At 39.1% G+C, this 16,215-nt stretch overlaps 1 protein-coding gene across 1 annotated transcript in view; it reads left to right on the top strand.

Annotated features, from left to right (window-relative positions):
- Nucleotides 1-1,568: 1,568 nt before the first annotated feature.
- Nucleotides 1,569-16,215, top strand: part of RASSF3 (Ras association domain family member 3) — a 91,130-nt gene continuing 76,483 nt past the window's right edge. The window contains exon 1 of the mRNA XM_074226218.1: nt 1,569-1,819. Coding sequence (XP_074082319.1) covers nt 1,691-1,819 — 129 coding nt within the window. The 5' untranslated portion in view covers nt 1,569-1,690. The remainder of the gene's footprint in view (nt 1,820-16,215) is intronic.

Here is a 16,215-nt window from a genome sequence, read left to right as displayed (position 1 = left end):
TCATTCCTCCAACTCCTCCTAACCTCCCACTCCCTCGGCCCCCAGCCTCATGGTGGTCCCCTGGCCCCAATAAGAGGAGACAGCTGCCTGGGTTCTGATCCCGGGGCTGGAGTTCTCACCCCCCCATCCCCTAAGCCTGGCATCCAGCCAGTTACTGATGGAAGTGGGGGACGCCCAGACCGCAGCAGATTCAGGCAGGAAAGTGATCTAAAGAAGGGGGATGGAGGGAAAAGGGGGTTGGGGGGGAACCAGCAGGGAGGGTTCCTGGTGGCCTTGCTTCTGCTGGGGAAGCAATTTGGGATTCTGTTTCAAATCTCTCTAGCAGACATTGTCAACCTGGGGTCCAAGCCTTTAAAAATATATCTCTATTTTACTGTCTGGTTTTATACTAATAAATGTAAACAAAATAAAGAATAAATATGAAATTGTGTTTTGCTAATTGGTTTCCTTTGCATTTTATAAATTTATAAATTTAAATGTTATTCCTTTGTAACTTTTTTCATTTTATAAATTTATAAATTTAAAGATGTTATTCCTTTGTAACTTTATTCATTTTATAAATTTATAAATTTAAAGATGTTATTCCTTTGTAACTATTCATTTTATAAATTTAAAGATGTTATTCCTTTGTAACTATTCATTTTGTAAATTTATAAATTTAAAGATGTTATTCCTTTGTAACTTTATTCATTTTATAAATTTATAAATTTAAAGATGTTATTGGGGGGGGTCTAATAGCCATCAGCTGATTGCCAAAGGAAACCAGAACACAAAAAGAGGTTTAGAAGTCCTAGGATTTGAGCCCATAAATTGCACAATCTGAGCCCCTCCCATCAATAAGATCAATGAACATTTATTAAGCGCCTTCTGGATCTAAGTGATACACAGAGGGGTCAGTGGCTGCTCTCACGGAGGGGGTCCACAGTCATCACCAGAACGTAAAACGAGGTTTAGAGACAGTAAGTTGCAGGATCTGAGCCGCTCCCACCCATGGATAAGCTCAGTGAACATTTATTGAGCGCCTGCTGGATCAGGGGCCGTTTTAAGGGATAGGAGGGGGTGCACGGTCCTCACCAGAAGGGAACTAGAGCACAAAGGGAGGTTTATTGGTCCCACGGCTCGAGTGGGTCAGTTGGCGGCTCTGAGCCCCCCATCCATAAGCTCAATGAGCACTGATTAGGCGCCCCGGGGTGGGGCCCTTCTAGGGCGGCGGCGGCCCGAGGAGCCCTGACCACGTGCGGGCCACGGGGACTCCCGGCCCGGCCCGGCCCGGCCCGGCCCGGCGCGGACGGGGGACGGAGCGGGAAGGAGCCGGGGCCGAAGGCCACCTGGGCCGGGCCGGTCCCCGTTTCCGAGAGGGAGGGGCGGGGCGGGGCGGGGCCGGAGGCGTGGCGGGAGGCGGCGGCGGGCGGGGAGGGCGCGGGCCGGCCGGGCCGGGCCGGAGGATGGGCTAGCGCGCGGCGCGGGGCGGGAGGCGGCGGGAGGCGGCGGCGCGGGCGGCGGCGGGCGGAGGAGCGAGGCCGGCCGGAGGCGGAGCCGGGGCCGGGGCCGGAGCCGGGCAGCCCCCGCCGCGCGGCCCCGCGTGGGGCCGAGCCGGGGCTCTAGGGCGCCGGGCCGGCGCTGGCCGCACTGCACCCAGGGGCTGCGGCGGCGAGGGCTCCCCGCTGCCCCGGCCGAGGCCGCCGGGCCCATGACGTGGACCAGCAGCATGAGCAGCGGCTACAGCAGCCTGGAGGAGGACACGGAGGACTTCTTCTTCACCGCCCGGACCTCCTTCTTCAGAAGACCTCCGCAGGGCAAGCTCCGCGCCGGCCACACAGTGAGTGCGGCCCCCGGGCCCCCGCCGGCCCAGCCCAGCCCGGCGGGGCGGCTTTTTATTTTGTGCATGAAAACCCCTCATTCTGAGAAGTTAGAAGTGAAGAACTCGAGATCCAGTTTCCAGCCCGCAGTCTCCATTTTACAGATGAGGAAATTGAGGCTAGGACTCTGATTTTTTTTTTGCTTTTTTTTTTTTGCAAAACCCATACAGTAAGCGCTTAATCATTGCTTGTGGCCCGACCCAATTGTGCGCCGTATAAATAAATGCGCGTGATGGGGGGGGTTCTGGGGGATGTTTCCCCCTCAGCTCCTACCCCCTCTGTCACACTGGCCATATGGTAGCGCCTCTCCTTTGCCTCGGGGGGCTGCCTCTCTCTTTGGGGGGGCGATAGACTGTGCTTGCAACTCCACTTCTCGCTTTCTTGGGGGGGTTAGATGGAGACTGTGCTTGCAGCTCCGGGTAGGAGGAAGTGAGGGGGTGGGGGGGAGGGAGGTCACCCAAAGTGGCAAACTCGCTAGATCCGGGAGAAGAGTTGAGCTTAGCCTGAGCAGCTCCCACGAGTTCCTTCCCTGGGTCACCCTCAGCTCCCCCGCCGAACCCGGAATATTCAAATCAGTTCATAAAGCTCGTTTGTGAGGCGGTGGGCCGGCTTTCTATTTGGGGGCTCAGAAACCTGTCACCTGCCCCTTATAGGCACATCCACTTGTGGCTGAGCGCCGGTGACGTGTCCCCTTGGTACTGTGACGTCTCTCGTGGTACTGTGACGTCTTTCTTTGTGGACCCTAGGGTTATAAGCGGCATGTCAGGGACCCCCTTATGTCTGCAGGCAAGGGTAGGATGGGAATTCTCGAACATAACAGTTCATATAAATTCACTTATTCAGAAGTTCTTATTTGGTACATTAATCCATTCATTAGGGCCAATTTAATTGAGAGAAAAAATAATACCAGACTTTTAGCTGGTCTCGTTAGAGGCAAGGTGTCAGGGGACTCATTATTTCTGTAAAAGTTGGGCAGAGGGGATTACTTTCCCATAACTGAATTGACTTTGGGTTGGGTTTCTAAGTCTGGGGCTTGAACTCATGCCGCCCTGGGCTCTGGGAGGGGCTGGCAAAAGACCTGCCAGCTGAACTATACTGACAGCAATCACATTAAAGAAGGTTGTCATGGAACAAATTTGTTGTTCCCCTGGGGAAAAAAATAATATTTATAACCAGACTTATTCCTGGAGGTTTTTAGGAGGGAGAAAATAGTTCAGGGGCCTGGGCAATGAGATAAAAATCACATTTCTTTGGTGCCTTGTAATCTCAGGTTTTAATTGCCAGCTCTTGTTTTCTTCTCAGTGTGTCTTCTAAATACAGGTTTTTGCTCCATACTGGGAAGCACGTGGGTCAATTCCTCACCTTCCAGAGCGAAGTATTGTATATAAAGTGCATTAGCATGGCACTAAATAAAGGGAAGTATTGTATCTATATAATATATTAGGATGGCACTAGATAAAAGGAAGTATTGTATAGGAAGTACATTAGGATTGCTCAAGATAAAGGGAATTATTGTATATAAAATACATTAGGATGGCACTAGATAAAGGGAAATATGGTGTGTATATAAAGTACATTAGGATGGCACTAGATACGGGGGAGTATTGTATGGGAAGTATATTAAGATTGTATCAGATAAAGAGAATTACTGTATATAAAGTATATTAGGATGGCACTAGATAAAGGGAAGTATATATAAAGTACATCAGGATGGCACTAGATAAAGGGAATTATTGTATATAAAATACATTAGGATGGCACTAGATAAAGGGAAATATGGTGTGTATATAAAGTACATTAGGATGGCACTAGATAAAGGTGGGCTAGTTCTGTGTAAGGGTGCTTGCTTAACCCAGGGATGGCTCAGGAGCATTTTCTCCCCTTACATTTTGAGCTCCTGGATTGCAGACTGTCTTTTGCATGCTTATGTTTAATGAATGATCAAGTTTGTTTTCAGGATGTTATTAGATGCTGAAGATATCATGATTTAAGTCATACATGTGTTAACAGTAGAAGAAAATAGTATATGAAAAGTGAGGCCAAAAGCAAGCCGTCTCTTTCATATTTTAAATGTTTCTAAAAAAGCTAGGCAGTGAATATTTCATCAAGGTGGAGGGGGGAAGGAAAAAAAAAGCAGGGGTGGATCCTAGTCTTCTGTTTGATTTTTTTTTTTCTGGTGTCAGATGACCTGTTTCTTTGATAGTATCTTTTGCTTTAGGGTCCAAAATGCTTAGCCACCAAAGGACACACTTGGAGTTGGGAGGAATTTTTGAGTCATTTTTTTCCCATTTTGATTTTTCCCCCCTGTTATCTTTTTCACTTGGCCATTTTCTCCTTAGTACTTCCATTCCCCTTTTTTTCCTTTCCCTTTTCTCCTTCCACTTCTGATACTTTTAACTTTGATGTATAACTGCTAAGAATGGATTTTGGTGTAATAATATAAGGAAGATCTAAATCCAAAGGCAGGTAGCAAGTCCCTGGGGGAAAAAAAAAAGAAGGGGAAGCAAGAATTTATGAAGTGCCTGCTGTATGGCAGATATCTTATTTGATCTCTCAAAAACCTTGGGAGGTAGGTGGGTGCTATTATCATTCTCATTTTACACTTGGGGAAACTGAGGCACAGGGAAGTTAAATGACTTGCATTTGTAAGGAACTACAGCTAAATGGGTTGCCTTTTGGTAGTCATGTATCTTTTGTGAGGAGAGATAAAGTGAGGGGGCTACTACTGTTCTAGCTTGAACTTGTTTGGCCTTATCTCCTCTAAGCATTTCTATATGTCTTCACATATAGAAGGGTGTCCTAATTGAAAAACTATGCAATAGACTGAGGAAGTAAACATGTTTGTTCTGAAACTTAATTGGCAGCTCCCCTTTGTTTGTTTCCCCTTTCAAAATTGAGACTAAAAGGGGAAGTTTAACAGGGTCATGTGTGACTGTTAATAGGTTTCCCCCCTTTGCTTGGAGAATTACTCAACTCTGACCGGATATCTCTATTTCATCCATTCCTTACTGCTTTCTGGGCAAGGTATTGTGTTAGATGCTGAGGCTTAAAAACTTTTAAAAATAATAAATATTAAATGTTAATAATTTTAATATCTAATAATATTTAAACTAATTAAATGAGATGTTTTAAGAGTTAAGATTTTTACTGAGGAGAGAGGGATGTGATAGGCCTATGGCAGTGCAACAACTTGGAGAGAGGAGGGCCTGGCTATGTATACTGATCCTGCCTCAGTTTATCTTATCTATAAAATTAGAATTTTTGATTACATAGCCTTTTTTTTTAGTTTTTTGCAAGGCAATGGGGTTAAGTGGCCCGCCCCAAATAGCCTTTTAAGATCTCTTACAGGCTTTAAAGCTATGATACACAGCAATGGGGTAAGGTGCTTTAGAAAAATTAGAGGGATTTTTTTTTTCATATTTTAGGGGTATGAATGAAGCTTTGAAGGAAGAAGGCTTTGTACTATTGTAGGAGCAGCTAGGTGGAGAAGTGGATAGGTTGATAGGTCATTTAGATTAGAAGAGGTGTCTTTATCCACAAAGTAAAGTTTTGGGGTTTATTTTAGTCATTTTTACTTGACCCAAGGTGACTTGCATGTAGTATCCTGGATCAGAGTCCACTGGGCATTTTTCATGGTTGGTTAGATCTTATGAGATCACATGGTATCTTATTCTTTTAACCACATTTCCTGGAGAGAACAGTCAGTGATCACATAAATGAAGGTTTTTTTGTTGCTTCTTCTTTGTGTAAATCACTAAATCCATGGGGTGGCTACATGTCGAAGTGGATAGAGCACCACCCTTGGAGTCAGGAGTAGCTGAGTTCAAATCCAGTCTCAGACACTTAATAATTAACTAGTTATGTGGCCTTGCAGAAGCCACTTAACCCCATTTGCCTTGCAAAATCCTAAAAAAAAAATCACTAAATCCAGGAGGTGATGTGGGGTACTAGCTAGGGAAAACTGGCCTTTGATGGAGGAAAAGTTGACTTTGAGACTCAGTGCACTTAGGTTGGAGAGAAGGTGGCCATTGATGGAGGGAGTCTTCTCACCTGGATATATCCTATACCAGTGAATTCATAGGTTCCATCTCTATCTAGATCTAGGAAAATTTTAGATTTGTTTGCAAAGCAGTGACATGCTGAGCTTATGAAAAGAAGAGCTAAAAATATCCGGTAGTTACTGGATTTCTTTTTTGGACATTTTTAGTCTTTGTATACCATTCTATAAACATTGTTTTCTGGGAGAAAAACATGAGGTCAATCAATGTTTTTAGTGTAGTGTACCACCCTCTTGTACCAAGTCCCAACCATCTTCTTGGATTTTTTTTTTTTAAGTATGGGATGTCTCAGTTTTTTAAAAAAGGACCTCTTTCATTGTTGACTTGGCCAGAGGGCTATTAGATAGATATTCTCTCTTCAGAAGAACATGAAAGAACACCATGGATGATGGGATAATAACCATGAAATCTATCTGCTCTTGAATGAAGCACATCACTCACTGGATACAGCTTCAGTTTGCATTCTCTTCTTATGGAGGGAAAATAATAAATAACAAAGAACAATGTTTTTATTCCTTCCTCGCCTTAACATCTTACCATTTCAAAGTCCATCTTTCCCTTTTAAAGCCCAACCCTTTTCTAAACTCCTACATCACTCATTCTAACTTCTACAGATAGTGATATTAAACTATTCCAGTGGAATAGCAATAACTATCATGTACATCATACTTTAAGGTTGGGGGGAAAAATCACTTGACATGAATTTATCTCATTTGACTCTTAAAACCAACTCTGTGTGGTAGGTGTTAATCATTATATTCTTTTCATAGAGGAAAAAACTGAGGGGGATGTGTCCCAAAGATCTTAGTGCAGTTTTAAGATTTATATTTTTGTGTTTTAAGGTTTATATTCTAGAATGGAAATTTGTAGGAAAAAAGACCTGGAAAATTCTCAATGAGAAATTAAACTTACCCAATATCCTGTAACTATGCCAGGTATATGACTTGATACGCTATTTCATTTACTTCCATAGATTCATACCACTTTGATATACAAGGTGGCCTAAAAAGTCAGCCTATTTAGCTTTTGGAGGTCAATTTGGTCTAACTTGTAAGACTATGAATTTCTTGAAAACTAGGTACTCCATCTTATATGTTTTTGTGTCCATTCTGCTCTACATAGTGCCCAGTTTGAATAAGTGGTCAATAAATCTTTAATGAACCTAAGAATATTACTTAGAAAGATATATTTTGCAGGCTTCCCTCATTTTAAGACAATCTAGCTTTTAAAAAAAACTCCAAAACTTCCCCTTGCCAAATATGTATAAGGATGTAACTTTTTTTTTTTTTTTTTTGGCAAGGCAGTGGGGTTTTAATTATTAAGTTTCTGAGGTCAAATTTGAATTCAGGTCCTCTTGATTCCAGGGCCAGTACTCTATCCACTGCTCAGGATGTAACTCTTCACCAAAAGATAGCTTATTTTTTTCCCAAAGGATTTAGCATAGGTTTCCATTAAAAAGATAGTTCCTCATGTGCATTTATTTAAAGAATTCTGTTGATCTTTATAATTTTTTATGTGAGCAAAGTGAGGTACATCTGTGATGGATATGTTTAATTGGAAAAAGTGGGGCTAAACTGAATTAATTTAACCTAGATTCCCCCCCCCCCCCCCATTGACTTTCATCCTGAAATACAATGTCTTGAAAGTTTTTAAAGTGAATCAAGACTTTTGGAATCTCTGTAGCAGTTATTTAATCTTTTCCACATAATTTTTGTCTAGTATCTAGCTTCATGGTAAATAGTGAATATATGCATGTTGACTATAAGTGACCCTTTTTTTCACATCACAGTACTGGAAGGAAAACTCTTTAAGATAAAACATCATTAATTCCTGAAAAGTCTGATATTTCACACTTTTCCCTGGGAAGTTCCTTCACCCAAACTAGGCTTAAAGACAAAGTTGTTTGAGAAATACAAGAAACTCCAGGCTGCTTCAGAATTTCATTTCTCGAACTCATTATATATAAAGTGTACATACCTGCCTACCTTTAAAAATACCTACACCTACCACACTTAAAAGTTGAACCAGAAAGTTTATTCCCCTGGGATCACAAGCTAAAGAGAGGATGATAATTCAGGGGTTTTCCCAGGTTTTTAAAATTAGGCTGCATCTCTGGCTCTATGTCAGCTTACACAGGAACTTCAAAATAATGCTATTTCCTGGTCATATATTTGGAATTTGTAATAGAGAATACAAACTTATGACACAATCTTAGTACTTTGAGGGTCAGACCCTTCTTTGGATATGGTGGAGGATGGGCATAGCCACCCCCAGTCCTTTTCTCTAGGAGGCTGTAGTGGAACGCCTTTAGAAAATTAGAGTTTTAGCTCCTCTGGACCCATTGCCTAACCAAACCCCAAGGGCCACATTCAGAATTTCATACCTATTTATGAATACAGTACAATCCACATCACCAATCAGCTGCAACAGAAACCCAATGAGGTCTAGTAGAGTGTCCAAAGGGTTTAGATTGAGGTTTCTCTTAAATTGTTTGTTTAGCACTTCTGCTTAGGACTGCTCTAATGACTCTGAATGTATTTTGTATCCTTGGTATTTTCTTTTTTGATGAAGTTTGAGTATGAACTGAAAGATGTCAAGTGCCACTAACATAGTGATTTATATAATTATTCCTCCAAATAAAGATTTCTATAGAGTTGGGGGTTCCATTTCAATAGGGTCATAATACTTTGTAGCTATTGCCTTTATGGTTTTCAAAATACTTTCACCTTTATTCTTACTCTTGATTCTGAGATAGACAGGGAAAGTATGAGCCCCATTTTATAACTGGGAAAACTGAGGCTGCAACCTTGGGTTGTACTAAGGGTAGAGATGGGATTCAGATTTTATCTCTGTTGACATCTACTTCCTTGGACCTTTTTTTCCTTGGATCTTTGGATCATGGATTTGAATGAGGGTCTTTTGACTTCAAACCCACCTCTCTTTGCCATACTTCCTTCTTTGCAAGATATATTGAGAGAGTTTAAGAACAATTGGGAGGTACTACAAGGTATTTCTGAACTCTTTCAGAGTTCCCTTCCAGGAAATAAGTCATATCCCCTTTGTTCACCTAGGGAGCATAGAGCTGCCACCCAAACATTCCCATTGATGAATTTTCCTAAGATTCTGCGGGATCTTCCTGTAGCAATATAGAAAATCAAAACTTTCCAATCTGTAACCAATTTTTGAAAATTACTGTTCAGAAAGTAGTGATGTGGATTCTGGAGAAATTGGGGAGTCTTTGAAGAATTTTTGTCCTTTGTATTAAAGACAAAGATAATTGTCCTTAATCTAGTACCTGGGGAAGAAAAGAGAAGATAATAAATATTTATATAGTGCCTACTATGGTACTGTACTAAGCATTTTACAAATATTATCACATTTGATCTTCAAAACTGCAAAGTAGGTGCTGTTATTTTTCCCATTTTATGTTGAGGAAACTGAGGTAAATGACCTGCCCAAGGGTCATATTGGCCAATAACTAATAAATGCTCATTTATTGACTGACTGACATATTTGGGATCAGTGAGTATTTGGGATTATTGAATGTGTCCAGTGGTGGTTGAAGGGGAAGGGAAGCTTTTTTCCCTATTTCCCCAACTTCCTTTCCCAGATGAACTCTTACAATGCAAGGCATCCCTGGAGACACACCAACTGTCTCTTAAACCTTATAGTATATATAAAGAGAATAAAACTTATTATCTTTTAGAATATTGTCAAACTAATGTTCCTTTTGTGGACTCTTAACTGTGATCTTTTTGTCTCTTGATGCAGTCAGCTAAGGGTAATTTAGTGGTTATTTATGCATCACTTTTGGTCTTTTTTATGCATCACTTTTGGTCTTTTTCCAGATGTTGTACAAAAGGAAATAGAGAGGGAAAGAAAAGAAGATGGCTTTGTGAATCACAGACTCAGAAGAATAGATTTAGCAAATTCAATTTTGAGGGACACAATTGTGATTAATAATAATGATAGTTTTCCATTAATGTGGTCATTGAAGTGTTAGGGTGGAAATGATTACTTGTAGTTTTTGTTAAGTGTAGGGTTGTTAAAATAATTTTCTAAATATTTCACAGTTTTTTATTTCCTGGGCACAAGAAACAAAACCTCTGCTCAAATGCTGTTTCGAGTAAAGGACCTTGGGTAACCCAAGCCTGACTGGTTTCCCAACTGGGAAAGGCCATGGAAGTTTATTGGGGAAAAATCTTTGCAGCAATAAAGGTCTGATACTTATTATGTAAGGAATTGATACAGATACATTCTCCAGTATATAAATTGTCAAAGGATATAAACAGGCAGCTTGCAAAAGAGGAAATGTTATCTATCAAGAGCCTTATGAAAGAAAGTTCTAAGTCATTGAGAATAAGAGAAAAGCAAATTAGAATAACTCGAGGTTTTTACATCTGGCCTATCAGATTGGCTAAGATGATAGGAAAAAATGTTAAATTTTAGAGAAACTGAGGAAATAGGTAAGATATTATTCTGTTAGACCAACGAATATGTATCTGTTGGCTGTGGAAAACAATTTGGAATTATCCCTCATAAGCATTAAACTGTACTTATTCTTTGATGCATAAATATTAGATGGGTATATACCCTAAGATTATGAAAGACAGAGGCAACAGTTTATATAGGTATGGTTATGTGTTTATGTACACATAGCCTATATATTATATAAAGAATATTTATGTATGATAAATATTTATGTATTATATTTATATACAGGTATGTATGGGGCTCAGGGAGGACTGTTTCATATCTTTAGTGTCCTGCTAGTCATCTAACTCACCTGTGGCTCCAAGAAGTTGTAGCGTGCACAGTGGCCATACCCTGGTAAAGCTATCTCTCTTCTCTTGCCACTGGACTTCAGTGATTCTGGAAGAGAATTTTGAGGTTGAGGACTGTGGTACTCTTCTTTAGTCACATTGTGGTGTCACTAATTCTCTTTAAAAATAGGACAAACAACAATATTATTCACATACTATATATATATATATATATATATATATATATATATATATATATATATATATATATATAAAATAAATGTATGTCTAAACAATGTTATGCATATCATATCTAAAATTATTTACATATACACATTATATTATATGGAATATGTATGTTTACTTGTTCAATCATATTATTTCAAGCATATTATTTAATATATACATGTCCATATAATGCATTTAATATAAATATGCTTACATGTATACATAATACTCTATATAATATGTAAACTATAAGCCAGATACATATTTATATATACTTTTAATCTGTAAGATATTTAATAAATATTTAGTCATTGGCATTAATGGAAGTTATTGCACCATAAGAAATGACAAATGGGAATAATTCAGAGAAATTTTCAGAAAATTTATATGACTGATGTGGACCAAAGTCATCACTCAGAATGAGAGTGTACACAGTGACCATGAGAATGTAAAGGAAAAACAACATCAGAAGACTCCAGAACTCTATGATTCATGTAGGACTTGATTGTGAAGATGGCTTCTCCTCTGTTGACTTTGAGTTAGTGGATGATATAAGTGGCTTGAAGGTGTTTTTAGATAAGACCCATTGGAGGGGCAGTTATGTTGGAGAAAAGTCCACAATTGGTGATGGAAGAAGGGTTGGGTTTAGGATGTGACTACATCTTCCTCACCTCTTATCATAGACCTTTGGGGCATGGTGGGGTCAGTCCAGGATCCTTTGGATCATTTCTGTATTGCTTCCCCATCTGAGGCAGTGGGCCCCATTTGGAAAACCATTGATGGATAATGTGTTGCAAGATGACTTTTCCCAACTTGAAATGGAAGGGAACTGAGTTGTTGCCCTTCCAATTATCACATTAGAAAGAGATTATTAAGGGAGAAAAAAACACCTTTCCCAGTCCTAATAAACAATGGCTAAATCAGTAAGGGTGAGTAATTGAATTTTGTAAAATTTGGTTCAATTTCCTAATTAACTCTCTAGAATTCTCTGGGTTATGATTCATAATCCTAATGGAGGAGCATTGAAATAAGAGCAGCATAAAGCCAACAATTCTTAGAGTATTCAGCAAGATCAAATAATTGCCTTTTGTTGAAAATTAGCCCTGAGAATATGGTGTTGAAATAAGTTGGCACCTCCATCTCAACCCCTTCTTTATGTTCTTTCTCAAAACAGCTAGGTTTGATTTTTATTTTTCAAATTTTCTTTTCTCTTGTTCAGTAGATCTTTAAAATGACATTTGAAATGTTCTTGTAGCTTTAGGAAAGGCATCTTTTTTTTATCTTCTGTGGTTTTAGGAAAAGGGACCTTACTTTTCATGGCTTTAAAGGTTTCAAACAAGTTAGTCCTGGGGGTGGCTAGGTGGCGGACCTTGGAGTCAGGAGTACCTGAGTTCAAATCTGGCCTCAGACACTTAATAATTACCTAGCCGTGTGCCTTGGGCAAGCCACTTAACCCCATTTGCCTTGCAAAAAAAAAAACATATTTGGAAGAATTGTTGTTCATCTTTAGTTCTCAAAGAGGACCAAATCTTGACTGGTGAGGGAATTGGATTTGAGTGTGCAAAGTCATTAACCTTGATCTCTCCTCTAGAGTCATCAGAGTCATTCAGTGGCCCAGTGGGAGACTTTGACCTTTTTAAACCATGATATTTTCAAATCTCAGTCTGAGGCAACACCCATTTAGTAATTAAAGGCAAGGTAATGATTGAGGCAAAAGATGATTTCACTTTAATAAAAGAATCAGCCTGGAATGGGAAGACTTCAGAGTTTCTGGCCAGAACAGAAACAATTGCTATGTATACAAACTGAGCCATCAGAACCCAAATAGTTGGGCAGAAGTACCCATTAGGGGAAGATGGCATGGTAGAGTCCAGACCAAAGAGTTCAATCTGGTGGAGTTCTCGTATCATTTCGTCCAATAGTGAATCCTTACCCCAGTAAGTAGGGTCTTTGGGTTTATTGACTGAATTCCACTACTTATATTTGTTTGCATCTGTGTGTAATATTTTCCACTGATCAACTTTTCTATTTTTTAACTAAATATTTTTGATTATTGTTGGCACGTAATATGTGCTTAAATAAGTATGTCTTCCCTTCCCTTTTAATTTTACAGGTGGGATTACTGCTAACATTATTACATGCTAACATTAATTTGGAATTATTTAGAATAATAATTAAGGAATGAAAATACAGTTAGCATGCTGCTAAGGGAATTAGAATTTTATATGGTGAAAACTAGTTAACATCCTACCCTGCTGGATTCTAAATTAAGTACTTGTAACATAACTGTACCTGTGTTACTCTTTAACATTATCATTATTATTATTATTATTATTATTATTAATTTTGCTCTCACCATTGGTACTGTAGCTGCTGGCTACTTGATTTTGGCTCTGCTTATGAGGAATCATTATTCAGACTTGGGAAAGTATGGGAGGAAATAAAACAAAAATTTATTAAAAAGCTTACAATACATAGGAGGGGAGAGAGAGAGAGAGAGAGATAAAGGAACAGTCACAAGTAATGTTGACTGGGCCATGGTCAGAGAAGACTGTGACCCTGAGCCAGAGTCCAACCCAGGTTTTTATGTCTTGCCTCTCACCCAGAGGGCAACTTCCTTCCCATATTAAGCCTAAGGAGATCAGGATACATATTTTACATTCAAGAATGGGAGGGTCTCCACCCAAGCAGCTTTTAAGATTACAGTTTCTGTTTCAATCATAATTGTCCACTTCAAGTCAATTTACAACTCCACTCATTTTATATCTCCACCCAAATTCTTTCTGTTAACATTCACAATTCTCTTCATCTTTCCCTGGCATCATTATGATCATTTTTACTAAATGTCTGTTTTATATAAAGCACTGGTAAGAGCCTTATATAAGGTGATCTGATAGGTGAGATGTTCTTAAAGATGGAAATTGGGTCCCGATAAACAAACACTTAAGCAGATCTGTTGTATTTTATCAGTGTTTGTTGTCTCTTCACTTTTTTTTTTTAAGGTTTTTGCAAGGCAAACAGGGTTAAGTGGCTTGCCCTAGGCCACACAGCTAGGTAATTATTAAGTATCTGAGACCGAATTTGAATTCAGGTACTCCTGACTCCAGAGCCCTGTGCTCTAGCCACCCCTATCCCTCCACTTTCAGATGATGGCCTTTTTTTTTAGAACAGTGTGGTTTAGTTTTTCTTAATAATTACTTTTACATGAACTAATCTTCTCACATCTTCCTCTCCCTCCGGAATTCTCACAAATGAACTTGTATTCTAAACCATTGTTGCCTTTAGGTACCAATTCAGTTAGAATGTTAATATTTATTCCTAAAAGGGGTATTTCTTTATATGGCTACACAGTTGTGTGCCATATTATTTGCTCTCCTTTGAAGCTTATTGGGATTTCAAAGAGGGGATTGGGTGTGTTGAAGAGATTTGTTAAAAACAACCAAAAAAAAAAACCCCAGCACAATACCGTCTTTCAAAAAGTATGCCCAGTGGTTCCAATCTTGCCATATTGCGTGAAAATTAGATATCAACTCTAAGGCTCTTGTAAATGGGAGTTAGTGATCCTTCTTCCTGGCATCATTAAGTGTCCCATTGACTGCCTTAGGAAAGGCGAGCTAAATAACTGATGAATAGCCCCTGGGCTGCTTCTCTCTGTGTTGCCATTGTTCTTTGTCTCTAGAGTTGGGCTGAGTTAACCAAAAAGCACCTATCACTAGTATTCAGGTAACTTTTTCTAAGGGATAGAAAAGATTTCCTGATCTTGAGAAATAGAATTTGGCTTGAGGGTTATCTAGTATTTTAGTATAAATATTTAGATGAACTGTATTATCTTAGAAGATTTCTTTTTTGTTTTGTTTTTTTCCTCTCTTTATTTTGTGAACTGCATAGAAAAGAGCCCCTTTTACCTGCAGAATGGGGCTTGGTGCTATTCATTTGACTCAACAACTCTTTGGTGCTTCCTTTCTATTCTTGTGCCCTTTTATTTAGATTATTATATATTAGTAATATATATTAATTATATTAACATTTATGTTACTATATCAATTAATAATATATCAATATTTTGAATTATAATGTATTATAATATTAAAATATAGTAATTACATAAACTATTATGATACAACTATAATATATTAATTACCAGTTATACAAACTAATTCCTGAAACTGTAGGTTCAGGGTTTAAAAACAAATAATTCAGGTTTGTTACTGTTTTCCTTAGAGCCTACTCCAGTGCTTCTGTTTGCCTTATTTGTGGTATAGCTTCTCATATTCACATTTTTTTTAAAAAAAGGATTTCTTGCTCACTTGTGAATTTTAGCTGACTACATAGAGTCAGTCTGGGAACTGGCTTGCTCATCGGAACTAGAAAGAGAGTGTTAATAACTGTCTTAAGAGTCAGAGTTTGAGAGTTTAGAGAGAAATTAAGGACCATCCATCTAGTCAACTCTTTTATTTTACAGGTGAGAAAACTGGGATCCATAGAATTTAAATTATTGCCCAAGATCATATAAGTTAATAAAAATAATTTTACTGTTATTTGTTATTTTCTGTCGTGTCCAATTTTTCAAGACCCTATTTGAAATTTTCTTGGCTAAGATTCTAGAGTGGGTTGTCATTTTTTTCTCCTGCTCATTTTACAAATGAGGAACCTGAGGCAAGCAAGGTGAAGTGACTTGCCCAGGGTCACACAGCTAGTTCGTGTCTTAAGCCTAGCTTTGAATTCATAAAGATGAGTCTTCCTCATGCCAAAGCTGAGAGATGGACTTGTTGGGGAAACTTGTCTAGAATACTGAAAGAGGAGGAGGAAGCTAGGTTAGGAAAAGCTTCCAAAAACCAAACACCTCACAATGGATCCAGCCAAGCTCCACAGTCTTATCTAACTGCTTCCCATCATGAGCTAACTGTATATTCTGTGGAGAATTACTCTTCTCTTTCCTCATTCTGTGAGTTCTCCCTTCCGACCCTTTTCTCAGTTTATCCTTGGAAGGTCCTTTCTGTAACTAGATTTGTTGATATCCTAGGGATCCTGGAAATTTTTAATTACTTCCTCCCAAATTTAGCCTTTTAAAATCTCCCTCCCCTAGGGAGGGAGATCTTATCTGACACCACTTGACTTTGTATTCTAATTTACCCATTAAATTCTTGATTGTATCCTATTTTATTCTTCCCTACTGGACCCCAAATTAGGGCAATACTTTTTTGCTTATTTATTTCTGAATCTCCCCTTAACCTGTATCTGGCAATAGTTAAAATTTTAATGTTTGTTTAGAATTTAGACTAATAAGATATCCAGGAACTAGAGAAA

Source organism: Macrotis lagotis, chromosome 2 (assembly GCF_037893015.1).
Source record: "Macrotis lagotis isolate mMagLag1 chromosome 2, bilby.v1.9.chrom.fasta, whole genome shotgun sequence".
Classification (NCBI taxonomy): Eukaryota; Metazoa; Chordata; class Mammalia; order Peramelemorphia; family Peramelidae; genus Macrotis; species Macrotis lagotis.
Note: the sequence above shows the minus strand (reverse complement) of the source record. Positions and strands in the feature narration are given on the sequence as shown.